General features: G+C 42.3%; 1 protein-coding gene across 11 annotated transcripts in view; it reads left to right on the forward strand.

The window, feature by feature from the left end:
* Positions 1-19998, forward strand: part of PITPNM2 (phosphatidylinositol transfer protein membrane associated 2) — a 398693-nt gene that overhangs the window by 367654 nt on the left and 11041 nt on the right. For all 11 annotated transcript variants that reach the window (XM_073676202.1, XM_073676201.1, XM_073676209.1 and 8 more), the window contains 6 exons: positions 2075-2223; positions 3145-3261; positions 7378-7494; positions 16576-16724; positions 19230-19379; positions 19463-19646. In XM_073676202.1, coding sequence (XP_073532303.1) covers positions 2075-2223; positions 3145-3261; positions 7378-7494; positions 16576-16724; positions 19230-19379; positions 19463-19646 — 866 coding nt within the window. The remainder of the gene's footprint in view (positions 1-2074; positions 2224-3144; positions 3262-7377; positions 7495-16575; positions 16725-19229; positions 19380-19462; positions 19647-19998) is intronic.

Raw genomic sequence — 19998 nt, forward strand, 5'->3', positions numbered from 1 at the left:
GCACTAAATAGATAGTGATTTAGAAAGAAAATTACTTTGCCTTCGGACCCCCTATAAACTGACCACATCATCAAATAGAGGCTTAGTAAAACATAATTCTTATTTTTTTATTTCTCCTCTCCATTGTGGAGGTAATAGCTTGTAAGTTTTAAGTTATAATTTATGTTATAGTTCAACTGGGTGATACCAGAGATTGATCTATGGCGCGTTTACTTCTCCCCCTGCATTAGGCTGATCAATCATAAGCAGGCAACAACACACAGGGGAAAAAAGGACACAACCTCCTCTCCTCACTGATCTCTGCAGCTTCTGTGCAGAGATACAGCAGAACTGAGTTATGTATCATTACAAACCCCTACAAATCTCATCTCATGGTCAATTTGGGGGAAGGGTGAGAGCTGACAACACAGTGCGAAGAGATCTGGACGTTTTTGTAAGGATATATAACTTAGCTCTGCTGTACCTTAGTTGCTGCAGAGTTATGTATCATTAAAAACACTCCCAGATCTCATCTCTCAGTGCTACCAGCTCTCACCCCCCCCCACGTTGACTACTACGAGATGAGATCTGGAAGTGTTTGTAATGATCTAATGTAATGAGACTGTATCTCTACACAGTAACTAGAGATCAATGAGGAGAGGAGGATGTGTTGTTTTTATCCCCTGTGTGTTGCTGCCTGCTTATAATTAGTCAAGCTCATGCAGGAGAAGAAGTACCCACCCCTAGAGACAAATCAGTGTTAACAACCAGTTGAAATTACCATAAATTATAGCCTAATCTTTACAACCTAATATCTCCGCTACAGAGAGAAGAAATTAAAAAATAAAAACACAGTTTTACTCAGCTGTACAGCTACTATTCCATGATGTGGCCAGTTTCATATGTTCACAGTGGCGAAAAGTCATCTTCAAGTCTTTAAGCAACAATGTAAAGAAGCTTGGGCAAGGATCCCTCCAGAACGATGTGTGAGACAGATAATAAGTAATGATTTTCTGTATGAATTTATTGCTTTTAAAGGTGAAGCTGAAAATGAATAGGGTGTAAATATTTTTTATCACATGCTTCTGCATTTTGACCTACTTTTTGTTAAAGAGTATAATTTGTCATGTCTTCAACTTAGGTTTGTACTGGGCCAATTTTAAGACCTTCAAAGGACCAGATGTTTTAACTCCCTTATTGTGGCCTGATACGTAAAATAATAAAATTCAAAGAGGGTGTACTTAGTTATTCTCATTACTATCAGCTGAATATTCTCTCCAGGGTGGAGAACATTCCTTTGATCAGCAGTCATACAGTATTTCATTTTAAACAGATGTCCATATACTGTATGTTCTAAACTTAAATTCTTTCTACTGGAAAACTGAACAGATGACTTAAGCTATACACTTGCTAAGCGCCTGCAATCTAAGCATTCAGCATAACAAAAATAAAGTTGCACGTTAAATTGAGCATTGCTGAGCCCACACACCACACTTTGCTGATTTTGTGAATAATGTAACCAAAGATATCATGTTTGTAGATTTAATTCTAGTACCTTATCCTGTGGTTTGTAGATTGAATGGGTTGATAGCAAACTGTGTATGTTTGTAATAGTTGTGGGTATGGAATAGTCCGTTGTATTAATTAATATTTTCGCAATAATCCAACATTGAATGTAATGTTTTTATTGAATTTAGACTGTTTTTGCATCATTGGTTAGTCAGAAGTTTGCATGGAACAAGTAATGCTTTTCTCTATCACAACTAATGACCTTATCTTGCATGTAGGAAATTAGAAAAACACTCTCGAATGTCTGGAGATGTCTCTAGTTTGGACAACTGCATATGCATGCAAAAGCACGTTTTCAAGCAGGATTGACTTTTTATTTTTTGTTTCTTTCTTACAAGGCTGAACCCAATTTTGGCTTATATTTGTGTGTCTGACAAATTACTTCTACAGAAGTAGCAGCTATTTTAAAAGTATATCATCTTCCTTAATTACTGCCATGATTGTATGCGGTTACCTTTTTTTATTTTATTTATTTTTGCGTTTCCTGCTTGTTAGTCTTGGGGTGTAATGTTTTCTTTTCCGTCAGTTGCAGCAAAGTGGTGGGGCACAAAAAGGATTGACTATGCCCTCTATTGTCCAGATGCCCTCACTGCCTTTCCAACGGTTGCTCTTCCTCACCTTTTCCATGCCAGTTATTGGGAATCCACAGATGTTGTTTCCTTCCTATTGAGACAAGTAAGTGATATATTTCTGTTTTTGCTGTCCCCATCTAAATGCAACCTAAGTTTTACACTGTCAGGACAATTATCACACTAATAAGAAACACAAGATCTAAATTTAGCCCAAAATTCATATATTTTCTGAGAACAGAACTTGAGCACATTGTGAAAATGTCACACGCTTCCCTTGTAGGGAATTTTGCATTAAAGCTTAAATGGAGCCTGTTGCCACAAAAACGCTATTTAAGTGCAGATATAGTGCCAATCTGCAGGTAAATAGCGTTTTATTATGTTTACTTGAGCAGCGGCTACAGGGAGAAAATGAAGTTATATTTTCCCTGCAGCCGCTTGCTGTAGTCGTGTTTACAATAAGCCAGCCAGACAGGATTTAAATGCTAATTACCTGCTGATTACCACTATATCTTCAGGTTTTAACGTTTTTTTGGAGGAGACAGGTTCCCTTTAAAGGGTTTGCCCGGTTTCAGAAACTTTCTGCAATAAGCTGCGGTAATTATAAAATAAACAAACTGAGTATTACCCTCCTCTCACTCAGCGCCTGATCTCAGGCACTTTCATGGTCTCTGTTGTTTATCTGCAGCCATCACATTGGCAGCATTTAAGTCACGTCAGCAGCGCTACAGCCAATCAATGAACTCTGCAGCTCCTGCAATTTGCTCATGCCGTTTATTCCACTTTTACAACCTGATATTCATGGCACAAACTGTTCTAAATTCTGCCACAAAAAACGTAAAAGGGTACTCGCTTAGTGTGGCACTAGAACATTTGTTAATGTTGGTTAGTGTGCTGATCATGCTGATCATGCAGCTTTTCCAAGACTTCTGCTTAAAAAATATTGACAATTTGCAAACTTGGATTAATGTGGATAACAAATTGGTGGACAGTTACGTTAATATTGTCATGTGTATGCTCATTTTAGGTCATGAGACATGAAACAGCAAGTGTCTTGGAGTTGGTTGGAAAAGAAGTTTCTGTGTTTAGCCCTTCAAAACCAAGGGAAAAGTGGCTAAGGAAACGAACACATGTGAAACTAAGGGTAACTAAGAATCTGAAATCACTTTTTGCTTTCAACCTAAGTTGTTACCTAGCCCAGTTACATTATCATAACACAAAACAATTTATAGCCTCATTCAGACGTCCATTTTTCATGTACATGTTCTATTTGTGTTTTTCATAGATAGAACACGTACCCATTGAAGTCTAAGGTGCTATTCACATGTCCATGTTTTTTTTGCGGATGAGTGTCCACAAAAAAATCATGAGAAATGTCTGTTTTTTCATTGGAGTCATGGATCAAAATTACTTGTACAAGTCTATGGATCGTTGAACATCACGTACAGCTCACGGATGACATCAGTGTGCAGTGTGTGTTCTGTCTTTCATTAACATTGTAATTTATAGGAAAAGCTTTGTAAGTTGCCATATTTTTTTGGACTATAAGGTGCACCGGACCATAAGACGCACCTAGGGTTTAGAGGAGGAAAACAGAAAAAAAAATGTAAGCAAAAAATGTGGTCATGATGCACTGTTAAGGGGGAGGGGGTCTGCTGCTGACACTGTTATAGGGGTAATGTCCCCCAATTCTGTTAATATCCCCCATCCTGGTATATATGGCCCCTCCTTCCTTTTATATGTGGCCCCCATCCTGGTATACATGGCACCCCTCATCCCCATCCTGATATCCATGGCACCCCAATCCCCATCCTGGTATGCATGGCACCCCTCATCCCCATCCTGATATGCATGGCACCCCAATCCACCATCCTGGTATGCATGGTCTCCCAATTCCCCATCCTGGTATGCATGGCACCCCAATCTCCCATCCTGGTATGAATGGCACCCCATCCTGGTATGCATGGCACCCCTGATCCCCACCCTGGTATGCATGGCACCCCTGATCCCCACCCTGGTATGCATGGCACCCCTGATCCCCACCCTGGTATGCATGGCACCCCTGATCCCCACCCTGGTATGCATGGCACCCCCTCATCCCCATCCTGGTAGGCATGGCAACCCCTGATCCCCATCCTGGTATGCATGGCAACCCCTGATCCCCATCCTGGTATGCATGGCACCCCCTGATCTCCATCCTGGTATGCATGGCACCCCCTGATCTCCATCCTGGTATGCATGGCACCCCTCATCCTGGTATGCATGTCACCCCTCATCCTTGTATGCATGGCACCCCTCATCCCTCTTCCTGGTATGTATGACACCCCCTATCACTCTTCCTGGTATGCATGGCCACCCTCATCCCTCTTCCTGGTATGCATGGCCCCCTCTTCCTGGTATGCTTGGCCCCCTTCATCCCTCTTTTTGGTATGCTTGGCACCCCTCATCCTGGTATGCATGGCACCTCTCATCCCTCTTCCTGGTATGCATGGCCCACCTCATCCCTCATCCTGGTATGCATGGCCCACCTCATCCCTCTTCCTGGTATGCATGCCACCCCTCATCCTGGTATGCATGGCCACCCTCATCCCTCTTCCTGGTATGCATGGCCCCCTCTTCCTGGTATGCTTGGCCCCCTTCATCTCTCTTTTTGGTATGCTTGGCACCCCTCATCCTGGTATGCATGGCCCACGTCATCCCTCATCCTGGTATGCATGGCACCTCTCATCCCTCTTCCTGGTATGCATGGCCCACCTCATCCCTCATCCTGGTATGCATGGCCCACCTCATCCCTCTTCCTGGTATGCATGCCACCCCTCATCCTGGTATGCATGGCACCCCTCATCCCTCTTCCTGGTATGCATGGCACCCTTCATCCCTCTTCCTGGTATGCATGGCATAGCAATCCCCAATTCTGGTGTTCTTGGCACCCCCATCCCATGCTGCACACAAAAAGATAATTGACCCTATTCCAATATTTTTGCAAATGCAACATTAAAATGAGAAAAAAAAGTTTAATTATGCCTTCCATTACCACATATATGCTGATGTCACTCAGATCTACCTCTCTGGCCCAGACATCATCTCTTTGCTGTCCAGAATCCCAGAGTGTATCAGCCATTTCCTCCTTCTCATCACGCTTCCTAAAGCTCAATGTGGACAAAACTGATCTCATCTTTCCCTCATTTCTCCTAACCCCCCTACCTGATCTTTCTATCACAATTAATGACACCATGCTTTCCACAGCACAGGACAGGGGTAACCATTGACTTTTCCTTGTCCTTCAAATTCAACAGTCAAGCTCTTGCCACCTCCTCCCGTCTCCAAGTCAAAAGTATTTCAAGAATCTGTCCTTTCCTCAACCCTGAATCTACTAAAATGTTAGTGCATACCCTCATCATCTCCCGCCTCGACTTCTGCAATATCCTCCTCTGTGGCCTCCCTACAAACACTCTCGCACATCTCCAGTCCGTCCTTAACTCTGCTGCTCGACTAGTTCACCTCTCTCCTCGCTACTACTCTGCTTCCCCTATGCAAAGCCCTTCATTGGCTCCCAATTCCCCAACGTATACATTTCAAACTACTCACACTGACCTACAAAACCGTCCATAATCTATCTCCTGAATATATCTCCAAACTGATCTCCCGATATCTTCCAACACGCAACCTCTGGTCCTCCAAAGACCTCCTTCCTCCACACTCATGCGTTCCTCACCCAGTCACCTCCAAGACACAACACATCTGATTATCCGCCACACTCGGAACTTTCTGACGGATCTTGAAAACCCACCTCTGCAAGAGAGCTTACAGCCTGCAGTGACCCTGCTGCCACCTCACCACCACCAAAGCTGATTCAACCCCCCAACCTACTGTCTCCTTTCCCATTATCCTGTACAAAGTAAGGGCAGAGCCTTCTCCTCCAGTCTGTCATTTTTAGTTTGTTCACCATATTTTATATTTGTATCTTGTATGTAACCCTTTCTCATGTACACCATCATGGAATCAATGGTGCTCTAAAAATAAATAATAATAATTGTGAGGAACTGGCCACAGATTAAAGACTATTGGACCAATGGACGTAGAGCGGAGTCCACGGCTCTAAGGGATGCAGACTTTTTACAGCACGGAGCACCGGTTACATTGATCTTGTTGTGCTTTATTAGAGATTTGCTTGCTCGTCAGTTTAAGGTGTACAAATCTCTCCTGGAAAGTGTTCAGCCTCAGGAATCCATGTTTCCATTCAAAGAAAGTTAGCAGAGGAAGACGTGCGGGCTGGAACTTATGTATACATAATGCCAGACACGGGATTAGTAATCAAATAAAGCAATCATTCCATTACTCTCGTTAGTGTCTCAGGGGCCTCAATTAAGCCATTGTTCTCCCAGTCACTAGTCCCATTATGTGGATGGTGATAGTAGACCCAGTGGAGCCGTCACCACAGGGGGTCTCACAAGTAATGGGCTCGGCCTCAGGAAACTACGTCCACTAATGCACAGATAGCTTTGGGGGGGGGGGGGTTCCCAAGGGCCAGGCTAAATTCTGGGGGGTGGTTTGGGATATTTAGGACACTTATGATGGAATGGGGGGGGGTTGTTGCTGGCTGGAGCTGGATACACGTGCTACGGTCATGGTATCCGTCGTCTAGAGGAGAATAGGCTGTGACTGCAGACTATACCAGCGGGAGATACAAAAGCTGTGAACCAACCAAAAGTTGGGAGACAGTGGGTATTGCCTGGTACAGGGGCAACGGAATTACCTGTCCCGGGTTGGGATCAAGTGGACTGCAAGACTTTGGACGGGAAGAAATAAAACTAATTGCATCGTTAACCTGCCTATGTGATTATTACAACCAACATCCTCAGATTTTCACAATAATAATAATAAAAATGCTTTAATTTTTTTTATTTCTTTTTGCATGATGAAGTTGGCCTCCTGGCTGTCAAGCAGAGATAAGTAAAGTCTAGACTTTAGATAGTGCAACTTTCTATAATGAGTACTGCTTTCCAGTGTGAAAACAATAAACAGTGGCAGTAAGTTGTTATTCCTATCATAGGAAAGAAGGAACCTTGTGTTGAATGTGGCTCATAATTTTTGCTTAAAAAAAAAGTTGGGGACTTTTCTTACTGTGAAAACTTGTAAAATAAGCGGTTATAGTGCCAATTCATTTTTTTTTTACGAACAAATGGAATATAACAACAGCAATCTGTTTTATTGCAACAGGCATGTGACCTGCATTTTGAACTTTGTTTTTAATTTCCAGAATGTTGCTGCTAACCACAGAATTAATGATGCTGTAGCCAATGAAGATGGACCTCAGACACTTACTGGAAGGTTTATGTATGGCCCTCTTGATATGGTCACACTTACAGGAGAAAAGGTTGGTATATGAACAGATGATTTTCAGTGGTCTCAAAGAGGTTATAGAGGTTGAAAAAAAAGACTTAGGTCCATCAAGTTCAACCTTGTTATACGTTCTCCATCACTAGATTATTTATAATAATGCCATTTGTTGTGAGGAAATCATCAAGCCCTTTTTTTAAATGCTGTTATGGTATCTGACTGTTCTAACTGTAAAGAACCCTTTCCTATTTAGCTGCCGGAATCGCCTTTCCTCCACACGTAATGAGTGCCCCGTGGTCTTTTGTAAGGTCTTTGAAAAGAATAAGTCATGTTTAAGTCCTTTGTATTGATCACATATATATTTATAGATATAAATGAGATTGACCCTGAGGTGTCTTTTTTCTAAGCTAAACAAGCCCAATGTTTCCAACCTGTAATCATAATAATCTAGTTGCCCGTCTTTGAACGGACTCTAACTTCCGAATATCCTTTTTAAAATGTGGAGCCCAAAACAAGATCCCATATTAAAGATATGGCCTTAGAATTGATTTATAAACGGGTAATAATACATTTGGATCACAGGATTTTATCTCTCTTTACACACTGTGACAGAGTCATTCGTGTTATATGTGAGGGGAGGTATGTGTCACTACGGCTGCTAGCCTGTGAGAACTGAACCTACAACTTTTTCCCAGCATTTATGTGTTGGGGGTGTAATCACCATTGTGAAGGGAGTGGTTTTGTGTGAATGGCATAGAGATCAGGTGGGAAGTCATTCACCCTACCTCTCCTCAGGGTGTAGCTAAGCAAGGTTAAATGCTTAGTCACTATTTTTTTTTCTCTAGTCTGGTTTGGAGAGTGAAGTCTCCAGGCTGTGTGTGGTGAAGCGAGAGAGCAACAACGAAGGACTGGTGTTTGGTGGGACTTCACTGTGCTACCTGGAGCGGGCGAAGCCTCGCTCGCTTATGGACTCTGTTATACTTTATCTTTTGTTTTCCTGTTATCCCGGAGAGAACTTGTTTATTTTTGTGGAACGCTACTGGAGTTTATGCCATATAATAAACCAGCAGGGAGTTAACCCGAGACGTGTGTCCTGTGTCTGCCTCTGTGAGAGCCAAGCAAGTCGCTTTACCACAACACCCTAAAATCTTGTCTGCTTTTTCAGCTGCTTCCTGACATTGATTACTACTGCTCAGCTTACTTGTAACCAGAATACCCAAGTCCTTCTCCTGTTTTTTATTCCCGAGTATACGTACAGTAGCGACCAAAAGTTTTGCATTTTTTTTAAAAGTGTGATTACTTCTGTCTGGTTGTAGTGATGCCATTTTCCTGGTGATTTTAGTAAACCGGAAGCAAATGGTTGTCAGCTATAAGGACGAAAATTGTGTTTGACATTGTGTTATTCCTTTATGTGTTAGTTTTCAACATTTGCTGGGCCAAATGTTTTTCATATTTTGTTATGGGTAGTCGAATTTTGGCTAAAAAAAAATTTCATGTGTTTTTAAAACATGGCAAAGACAAAGCCAAATTGATCGCCAAATGTCAGTAAGCTTATTATTCTGAGAGTCAAGGCAGACAAAAGCCAAAAAGAGGTAGCTATGGAATTCAACTGTTCTCAGAGTCAAGTGTCACGTATATTAAAGAAAGAAAAAGAAGGTTATGGAACAGCTGACAAACCTAGAAGTGGACGACCACGGAAAACTTCCTCCAGAGTTGATCACATTAGTAAGAAAAAGTCAGTATCTGATGTCCATAAAAGTGCTGTACAGATTTCGCTTAAAGTGAACAAAGAATATGGGGTCAAAGTTAGTCGCCAAACTGTGGTGCGACGGCTAAGAGCAGTAGAGTTGAATTCACGATTTCCAGTCAAGAAGCCTTTCGTCTCTGCAAAGAACTGGAAGTCGGACCGACTTGAGTTTGCCAAAGAACACATCCAATGGAAAGAGACAGAATGATCTAAGGTTGTAACGCCAGGTGTGAGTGCAACAGAGAGTCACACCAGGTGTGAGTGCAACACAGAAGGGGAAGAGGTGACCTCCTAATATCTGGACTAGCGTCACCCTGACTCCCCCTAACGTCCCTATACAGCCTCCGCAGCTGTTGCCGATCACGTGCCTCGCCCTACTATCCCTGTCGTAAGGCTATAGCTGGGGGTGGAAGGAGATGAGCACTAGTCAACCTCCACTAGCACTCTAAAGAAAAAAAGGGAAAATAACACCGGGGAACAACAACTCAGCTTTAGAAGAACTCCAACAGGTCACACGGCCTCAAGACTCCAGTAAGGATGTGATGCTGCTCCAGCCAAGTTCCAAGTAGAAATGAGTATAACAGGTGACGCCCACCTAGACACACCAGTTATATATACACCCAGACTAAAGGGAGGTAGTCGCTGGGCCCTAAACACAGCCTCCTATCTAGGCAGCTGTCTGCATTGCCAAATGCGGAGCTCTCCTGCACACCACTGCAGGGTGACTGTCTGTCACCTCTGACACACCCGAGACAATATCCCCCCTCTACGAGTGGCCTCCGGACACTCAGGACCAGGTTTTTCAGGAAAAGAGGTGTGAAAAGAGTGAACCAATCTGGGAGCATTCACCTCTGACGCTGAAACCTCCGGACCGTAGCCTTTCCAGTGCACCAAGTATTGCAGAGAACGATTTTGGAGACGAGAATCTACTATCCTCGAAATCTCAAACTCCAAATTACCATCAACCATTACTGGGGGTGGTGGTAGAGGTGAGGGCTCAAGAGGTTCTACGTACCTTTTGAGTAAGGACCTGTGGAACACATTGTGAACCTTAAGGGCCCGAGGAAGTTCAAGACGAAACGCTGCTGGGTTAATGACAGCGGTAATTCACATTCAGGTCTGGACCTGGCAAGCGTTTTCTGTCAGCCATACATTTATACCTGTCACCCATGGTCTTCAAATTACACAGAACACCCTGCCACACCGCGGAGAGCGACGAAGCAAACCATTCCTCTTCAGGAACTCCTGAAGCTTCTCCCCCACTGAAAGTACCAAACTGTGGATGATAACCGTGTGCACCGAAAAACGGTGACCTGCCAGTGGATTCTTGACGATGATTATTGATGGCAAATTCTGCCAGTGGTAAGTAGGATGCCCAATCCTCCTGATTTTCAGAGATGAAACACCTGAGGTATGTCTCCAAGTTCTGATTGACCCGCTTGGTCTGACCATTCGACTGAGGGTGGAAGGCAGAGGAAAAGGACAGCTGCACCCCTAGTCGAGAACAGAATGCCTTCCAGAACTTGGAAACAAACTGGGTCCCCCGATCAGACACCACATCGGAGGGAACCCCGTGAAGCTTCACAATCTCATTTATGAAAACCTGAGCAAGTGTCTTAGCATTGGGAATTGCAGGTAAAGCGACAAAGTGAACCATTTTACTGAACCTATCTACTACTACCAAAACCACCGTTTTGCCTGCAGAAACCGGTAGGTCAGTAATAAAATCCATGGACAAGTGTGTCAAATGGCCTGCTAGGGATAGGTAGCGAAGAAGAGTAGCAGACGGACGGGTGTGCGAAACCTTAGAACACGCGCAAATACTACAAGAAACTACGTGTTCAATTACATCCTGATGCAACCCCTGCCACCAAAAACGACGAGAGAGGAGGTCCGCGATTGCCTTACTACCTGGATGCCCAGCAAGCACAGAGTTATGATGTTTCTTGATTACTTTACGGCGCAGATCAGGTGGTACAAATAACTTTCCTGAAGGGCAGGAGGCAGGGGCGTACCCCTGAGGCTCCAGCACCTCACCCTCCAGTTCAGGAAAAAGAGCCAAAATAACAACCCCTTTCTGTAATATCGGGGCAGAGTTCTCATGGTCACCACCACCAGGGAGGCTCCGAGACAAAGCATCAGCCTTGACGTTTTTTGACCCCTGGATGAAAAATGACAACAAAATTGAACCTAGTAAAAAACGGGGACCATCTGGCTTGCCTAGGGTTGAGACGTTTAGCTGACTGGAAATATGACAGGTTCTTATGGTCAGTAATAACATTAATAGGATGGACAGCCCCCTCCGACCAGTGTCGCCATTCCTTGAACGCCAATTTGATCGCCAAAAGTTCCCTATTACCCACGCCATAATTTCTCTCAGCCGGAGACAACTTTTTAGAAAAGAAGGCGAATGGACGCCATTTACCACGGGACGAACCCTGAGACAACACAGCCCCAACCCCGACATCCGAAGCATCGACCTTCACAATAAAGGGTTGAGAAACATTGGGTTGACTGAGAATAGGTGCAGAGGCAAAATGCTACTTTAAGGAAGAAAAGGCCTGGAGGGAAGCCTCTGACCAGTTGGAAAAATCAGACCCCTTCTTAGTCATGTCAATAAGGGGTTTCACTACCACCGAGTAATTTTGGATGAATTTCCTGTAAAGCCCAGAAAACGTTGTAGGGCCTTCAGGTTCTCGGGACGTTCCCAGTCAAGGACTGCACGGATCTTCTCCGGATCCATCCGAAAACCTGAAGATGACAACAAGTACCCCAAAAACTGCACCTCCTGAACAGCAAAAACACATTTTTCTAGTTTGGCATAAAGTTTGTTATCCCTTAATATCTGGAGCACCTGCTTAACATGCCCCCCAATGGGTCTCAAAATCAGATGAATAAACCAAAATATCGTCCAGATAGACCACCACAAACCTCCCCACCAAATGATGAAAAATATCATTTATGAAATGCTGGAATACCGCAGGTGCATTGGTAAAACCAAAAGGCATAACCAGACTCTCGAAATGACCTTCCGGTGTATTGAACGCTGTCTTCCATTCGTCCCCCCCTCTGATTCTAACCAGATTGTAGGCTCCCCTTAAATCCAACTTGGAGAATACCTTAGCTCCCACAACCTGGCTGAACAAATCAGGAATCAGAGGAAGAGGGTATGGATCACGGATACGGATAGTAATTTGATTTAATACCCGGAAATCTAAACAGGGATGTATACCGCCATCTTTTTTCTTCACAAAGAAGAACCCTGCCACCACGGGCGAAGATGAGGGTCTGATATGTCCCTTCTCCAGACTTTCCGCAATGAAAACCTTCATGGCTTCTCTCTCAGGGCCAGAAAGATTATATAGTCTGGACTTATGTAGTTTAGCTCTGGGGGTCAGGTTAATAGGACAGTCATAACCACGATGAGGAGGCAAATCTTGACACCCCTTTTCAGAAAAAAACTCCTCAAAACCAGACAGAAAAGCAGGCAGTATCCCCATAGAGACAGCAGCGATAGAAACATTCAGACAGTTCTCATGGCAGTAATCTCCCCATTCAGTAATCTCCCTGGTTTGCCTATCCACCAACGGATTATGTTTAACAAGCCAGGGGATACCTAAAACAATCGGAGTAGGGAGATTTTCCAAAACATAGCAAGGGATGATTTCACAATGAACTGACCCCATCCTCAGTTTTACATTATGTACAATCTGAGTAAATGCTTTCTGTGCAAGTGGCGCCGAGTCAATGGCAAAGATGGGAATAGGTTTAGCTAAAGCACAGCAAGCAAGACCATGAGTTTTCACAAACTCAGCATCAACCATGCTGACCCCGGCTCCACTATCAACAAACAGAATTTTTTTCGTTTTTGCTCTCTAGCACCACCTTTGCTGTCAGGACAAAGCGAGAACTGCAGTTTGTCCAAAAATGCACCCCTTGTTTATCCAACTCCAGACTACTGAGAGTTAAACGAGTCTCCTTTTGTTTAGAAATTGAAGGACAGGTCCCAACAAAGTGGCCCTTTTTCCCTAAAAAAAACCATATGCCTCTTTTCTTGTGAATCTCCGGGGAGATGTATGATGTAGAGACACCCCTTAACTGCATAGGTTCCTCCACCTCCCCCAGTACTGGTTCACCCCCAGACCCCGGAGAAGAAGGTTGCACCCGTCTATCCCGAAGGCGCCTATCCAGACATATGGCCAAAGACATGGCAGCCTCCAAGGATTGAGGGGTATCATATACAGCCAAGGCATCTTTCAACCTTTCAGTAAGCCTCTCGCAAAATTGACTTTTAAGGGCTTAGTCATTCCATTTGGAATCTGTTGCCCATCTATGGAATTCCGAACTGTATGTTTCCACTGACCGAATCCCCTGCTTAAGGCGACATAGTTTAGACTCAGCCAAGGCGACTCGGTCAGGGTCATCATAGATGAGGGCAAGAGCTCCAAAAAAACCCTCCACAGACTTGAGACAAACTGAGTCCTGTGGTAACGAAAACGCCCATGACTGAGGATCGCCCTGCAGTAGAGAGATCTCAATACCAACCCGTTGCTCCTCATTACCGGAGGAGTAGGGCTGAAGTTTGAAGTACAATTTGCATGCCTCCTTAATCACAAAAAAACTTGTCCCTACCTCCTGAAAAACTGTCCGGGAGGGCAACCTTGGGTTCAGACTGGACAGGCCTACTAGCAGAGACCCCCACATTGGTGACCTGCAGCCGCTGATACTGCTGCTGCACTTCACAGCGGAGGTCATTCATCTCCAGAGACAGACAGCGGAACTGCTCTGCGAGCTCTGCAACTGATCCCATACTAAAGAGTAAGGGGAAAAAAAAAGGTGCACACCCAAAAACACACAAAGAAAAAAAAAAGTCAATCTTGTGTTGTTGTTTTTTTTTCTTTTTTTTTTCTTTTCCAAAACGTGCTCGGCCGGTTATAATGTCACGCCAGGTGTGAGTGCAACACAGAGGGGAAAGGGAGCCCAGACACTAGGGAAAGGGGGAAGAGGTGACCTCCTAATCTGGACTAGCGTCACCCTGACTCCCACTAACGTCCCTATACTGCCTCCGCAGCTGTCGCCGATCACGTGCCTCGCCCTACTATCCCTGGCGTAAGGCTATAGCTGGGGGTGGAAGGAGATGAGCACTAGTCAACCTCCGCTAGCACTCTAAAGACAAAAGGGGAAAACCACACAGGGGAACAACAACTCAGCTTTAGAAGAACTCCAACAGGGCACACGGCCTCAAGACTCCAGAAAGAACTTGATGCTGCTTCAGCCAAGTTCCAAGTAGAAATGAGTATAACCGGCGACACCCACCTAGATACACCAGGTATATATACACCCAGACTAAAGGGAGGTAGTCGCTGGGTCCTAAACACAGCCTCCTATCTAGGCAGCTGTCTGCATTGCCAAACGTGGAGACCTCCTGCACACCACTGCAGGGTGACTGTCTGTCACCTCAGACACACCCGTGACAAAGGTGTTGTGGTCGGATGAATCCGAGTTTAATCTGTTTGGTAGTGATGGCAAGCACTATATATACCGCCCAATTGGAAAACGTAATGATGTAAGGTACCAAACACCTACAGTGAAACATGCTGGTGGCAATGTCATGGTTTGGGGCTGCTTTTCTGCATCTGCCATTGACCCTCTGCATAGAATTGATGGAAATATGAATGCTACAATGTACAAGGATATACTGGAGAATGTAATGCTGCCACATAGTAAAACCAAAGTAGGCTGGGGATGGAAATTCCAGCAAGACAATGATCCTAAGCACACATCCAATTAAGTCAAAAATTGGTTAGCAAAGAAAAATGTTTGCCTGTTGCAATGGTCAGGCCAATCACCTGATTTACCCTCTATAGAGCACCTTTGGGATGAGTTAGGGCGACGAGTTGGGACCCGTAACCATAGCAATAAAGATGAATTGTTTGCAGATTTGCAAATGGAATGGAGCAAGATCCCTCAAGATGTCTTGAATACCCCAATGTCTTCAATGCCCCGTTGGTGTGGTGCAGTAATTAAAGCAAGAGGTTATAAAATACTGTGGCATTGGCACTGTATGGCATTATAAACAATGAATTACTCTCTATGTTGTGATCAATAAATAGTATATGCAAAACTTTTGGCAGTCTGTTTTCTTTACTTAAATGACCATACCTATATTCAAAAGCATTTTGGTTAAAATTAAGGTCTCGCATGATAACAACTTCATGCACTTTCAATTAATCACCAGGGTAATGGCATCACAACAACCAGACAGAAGTAATCACACTTTCAAAGAAAAAAAAGCAAAACTTTTGGTCTCTACTGTATATCCATTTAATGTATATGCAGCAGTATGATTATTCCAGCCTAGGAATTTATCAACATTAACCCTCATCTACCATGTGTTTGAACATTTAGACATCTTATCCAGATCGTTTTGTAATATTATACTGTCAAGCTTAGTTTTTAATATCCTATATAGTTTTCTGTCATCAGAGAAGACTGACACTTTACTCTCAATCCCATTCACAAGGTCATCAATAAAAAGATTAAAAAGAATTGGGTCTAAAACAGATCTTTGTAGTCCCCACTGTTGATTATATTTCATTTAGAAGATGTACCATTTCTAGGTTGGTCCAACTTTTTGGGACAATTTTTTTCTTAATTGAATGCATTCAGTATTTTTTGCTAAACATAATTTATGTATTTGGGTTTAATTAAAAATGTTGCACCTTTGCCTTCTATAGCCTTTGTGTTGCACAGTCTATTGCTGGCTGCAGAATGGGTTAACTGAGAATTCGTCAGTGAGATCATTGGTCCAATATGAGAGTTTGTAACTCTTTAATCTCTCTTTTTTTGAGCTCCTGTATGTTGATTTATGATCACAGACCACATGACCGTTGAATGTGCAGGAAAATGAAGAGCCTATAAAATCAAAATAGTTCAACATTTTTAATGAAAACATTTTTTTTAGGCCCAAATACATGCATTTAAGTTAAAAGTAAATAAAAATTTAAAAAATTGTCTCCAGAAGTGGATACTCAACACACTTGTATTCTATTTATATAGTGTGCATACAAGTAATATAACTAATTTACTGGAGGAAAAATAAATTAGTTCTTTATAGGGGATAACTTTTTCTGTTTTTGGGGGGAGGGTGGGGCTAGAGGGGTGAGTAGGCAGCCTTTTAGTGGTCACAGAGAATATAATAAACACTGAAATAACAAGAATAACAAGAAAATTCCAGTTTCTGGTTCTCTAGTCACAGATCTATCACATAATCCCATTTGGCCAGTCAGCAGCTTTTGCAGGAATCAATATGAAAAAAAGAATGTGATTATTGGTTATAGGATTACAATGTTTTGGTTTTTTTTATTCTAGGTGGATATTCATATTATGACTCAACCGCCATCTGGGGAATGGGTTTACTTTGATACTGAAATAACTAACAGCAGCGGTAGGATTTCTTACGTGATACCGGAACATAAAAAACTTGGAGTTGGGGTTTATCCTCTCAAAATGGTTGTCAGGTAATGTGACATTAAACTGATATACAATAAATAATAATGTACAGTTGAAACCAGACGTTTACATACACTATATAAAAAGACACATGCATATTTTTCTCAATATCTGACATGAAGTTAGAATAAACCTTTCCCGTTTTAGGTCAATTAGGATTACCATAATTTTTAATATTTGCCAAATGCCAGAATAATGAGAGAGGGAGAGAATGTTTTAAGGCATGTTTATTACTGCAAAGTCAAAAGTTTACGTACATTTCATTAGTATTTGGTACCATTGCCCTTAAACTGAATGACTTGGGTCAAACATTTGGGATATCCTTCCACAAGCTTCTCACAATAGTTGGTCGGAATTTGGGCCCATTCCTCCTGACAAAACTGATGTAACTGATCCAGGTTTGTAGGTCGCCTTGCTCGCACCTGCCTTTTCAGCTTTGCCCATACATTTTCAATAGGATTGAGATCAGGGCTTTGTGATGGCCACTCCAAAACATTGACTTTGTTATCTTTAAGCCACTTTGTTACCAATTTGGCAGTATGCTTCAGGTCATTGTGCATTTGGAAGACCCATTTCCACCAAAGCTTTAACTTCCTGGCTGATGTCTTGAGATGTTGCTTCAGTATTGCCACATAATCTTCTTTTCTCATGATGCCATCTATTTTGTGAAGTGCACCAGTCGCCTGCAGCAAGACAACCCCACAACATGATGCTGCAACCCCCGTGTTTCACAGTTGGCATGGCGTTTTTAGGCTTTCAAGCTTCTCCCGTTTTCCTCCAAACGTAACAATGGTCATTATACCCAAAAAGTTCAATGTTAGTTTAATCAGACCACAGGACATGTCTCCAAAAATTAAGGTCTTTGTCCTGTGTGCATTTGCAAACATTAATCTGGCTTTTTTTTATGTTTCTTTTGGAGTAATGGCTTCTGCCTGGCAGAGTGGCCTTTCAGCCCATGTGATACAGTACTCGTTTCACTGTGGATATTGACACAATCTTACCAGCTTCCGCCATCATCTTCACAAGGTCTTTTGCTTTTGTCCTTGGCTTGATATGCACATATCGGACCAAAGCACGTTCATCTCAGGGATACAGAACCTGTCTCCTTCCTGAGCAGTATGGTGGCTGGACATTCCCATCTTGTTTGTACTTGTGTATAATTGTTTGTACAGATTAACAAGGCACCTTCAGGTATCTTGAAATTGTTCCCAAGGATGAGCCAGACTTGTGCCAGTCCACAATTCTCTTCCTGGTGTCTTGGCTGATTTCTTTAGACTTTCCCATGATGCTATACAAAGAAGCAGTGTGTTTCAGGTGTGCATTAAAATACATCCACAGGTGTGTCTGTAATTAACTCAAATGTTGCCAAAAAAAATCAGAAGCTTCCAAACACATGACATCATCATATGGGCAGTCCAGAATTGTTTAAAGGCATAGTAATCTTAGTGTATGTAAACTTTTAACTTTGCAGTAAGTAATAAAAATGACTTAAAACATTCTTTTTCTCTCATTATTCTGGCATTTAGCAAATATTAAAAATTATGGTAATCCTAATTGACCTAAAACGGGAAAGGTTTATTCTGATTTCATGTCAGATATTGAGAAAAACATGAATATGTGTCTTTTTTTATAGTTTATGTAAACGTCTGGTTTCAACTGTATGTATGGCATGTAATGTACATTTACATATTTTATTACTTTTATGTTTTAGCTATTTCAGGAAAAATTAATTGTGTAGTGTTTATATAGAATATTTTCTAATTATAGCTGAAACATTGAGTTGGACATAAACAATAAAGGTTGCCAAATTTATAAAATTACGCATTTAAGAATAGTGTTTATAAAAATATTCAGAATTGATTGAAAACAAAACTCGCCATATGTATTCCCTGCTCTTCCTGTTGTGATGCTGCTCAGTCCCACAATAATAATAATATAATATTTTTTATTTTTATAGCGCCAACATATTCTGCAGCACTTTACAATTTTAGGGTATTTAATGGAATTTAATTATTACTGCAACAATGTCTCATCACAGGCGCATGTGACCCCCTCAGCTAATGACTGGCTGTATTGGATCATGTAACATCCCTCTGAAAGAACCGGTTGGTTTTCATCACTAGAGGCCTGGTGAGCTTGGGCACCATACTGCACAATGTACAATGCTTTGGCAAATCTTAAGCCATGTACTCACCATGCAGCATGGACCCCGGGTACTGCAATCTGCTGTCTTTCTGATATCTTAGGAACCATGCTGAAGGATTAATTGAAGTATGGGGCAATCTTGCTCCATTATAGAAGTTTTGCCCAACATTATTTTTTGTGTTTTTTTTCTCCAGTTTTTCACATCTTTAGCAGAATTTAAGTGTTTGGTAATATTTCTGGAGGCTCACAAACAGATTTTTTCTCATCTTGCTATAAAAGAGCACATCCTCACCAACATGAGCTTATTTATCTTTAAAATAATGTAGGGACTTAACTAACTTATGGTTTGTGTTTTTTTTTCTTTTTAGGGGAGACCATACATTTGCTGACAGTTACCTCCATGTTTTACCAAAAGCAACAGAATTTGTAGTGTTCAGCATTGATGGATCTTTTGCTGCCAGTGTTTCCATTATGGGCAGTGACCCCAAAGTCCGAGCGGGAGCAGTAGATGTAGTGAGGTCTGCTTCTTTTTTTGTACAGTAGTCTACTATCCATCATGTATAACCGGAACCCTTCTAACATCTCCTTTATGTTCATCTAGGCACTGGCAGGATCTTGGCTACCTCATTATTTATGTGACCGGCAGACCTGACATGCAGAAGCAAAGAGTGGTAGCCTGGCTTGCACAGCACAATTTCCCCCATGGTATAGTGTCTTTTTGCGATGGATTAGTCCATGATCCTCTGCGACACAAAGCAAACTTTCTGAAAAGCCTGATTCAAGATGTAAGGCAATTCAATTACTCATGTACACTAGATATAACAATAGAAAAAATATGTTTAAAATTATAAATTTATTGCTAAGCAAATTCTTCATTTGATCAAATTCAACCCAAAGTTGGGACTTTAGCCTCCAGTCATAAAGTGTCATGATTTACGCCTGTGAATGTATCGTTTAAAATTTTTTTAGCCCCTTCACATCACGGTCATTTTCTGTTGTTTTTTTTCCGCTTCTTCCAAGAGCCATAGCTTTTTTATTTTTCCGTCCACATAATCGTATGAGGGCTTGTTTTTTGCGGGACGAGTTGTACTTTGGAATGACACCATTCATTTTATCATATAATGCATTGGAAAGCAG

This window comes from Phyllobates terribilis, unplaced genomic scaffold (genome assembly GCF_046119375.1).
Source record: "Phyllobates terribilis strain yellow unplaced genomic scaffold, ASM4611937v1 Scaffold_1__5_contigs__length_1240528914, whole genome shotgun sequence".
Taxonomy (NCBI): Eukaryota; Metazoa; Chordata; class Amphibia; order Anura; family Dendrobatidae; genus Phyllobates; species Phyllobates terribilis.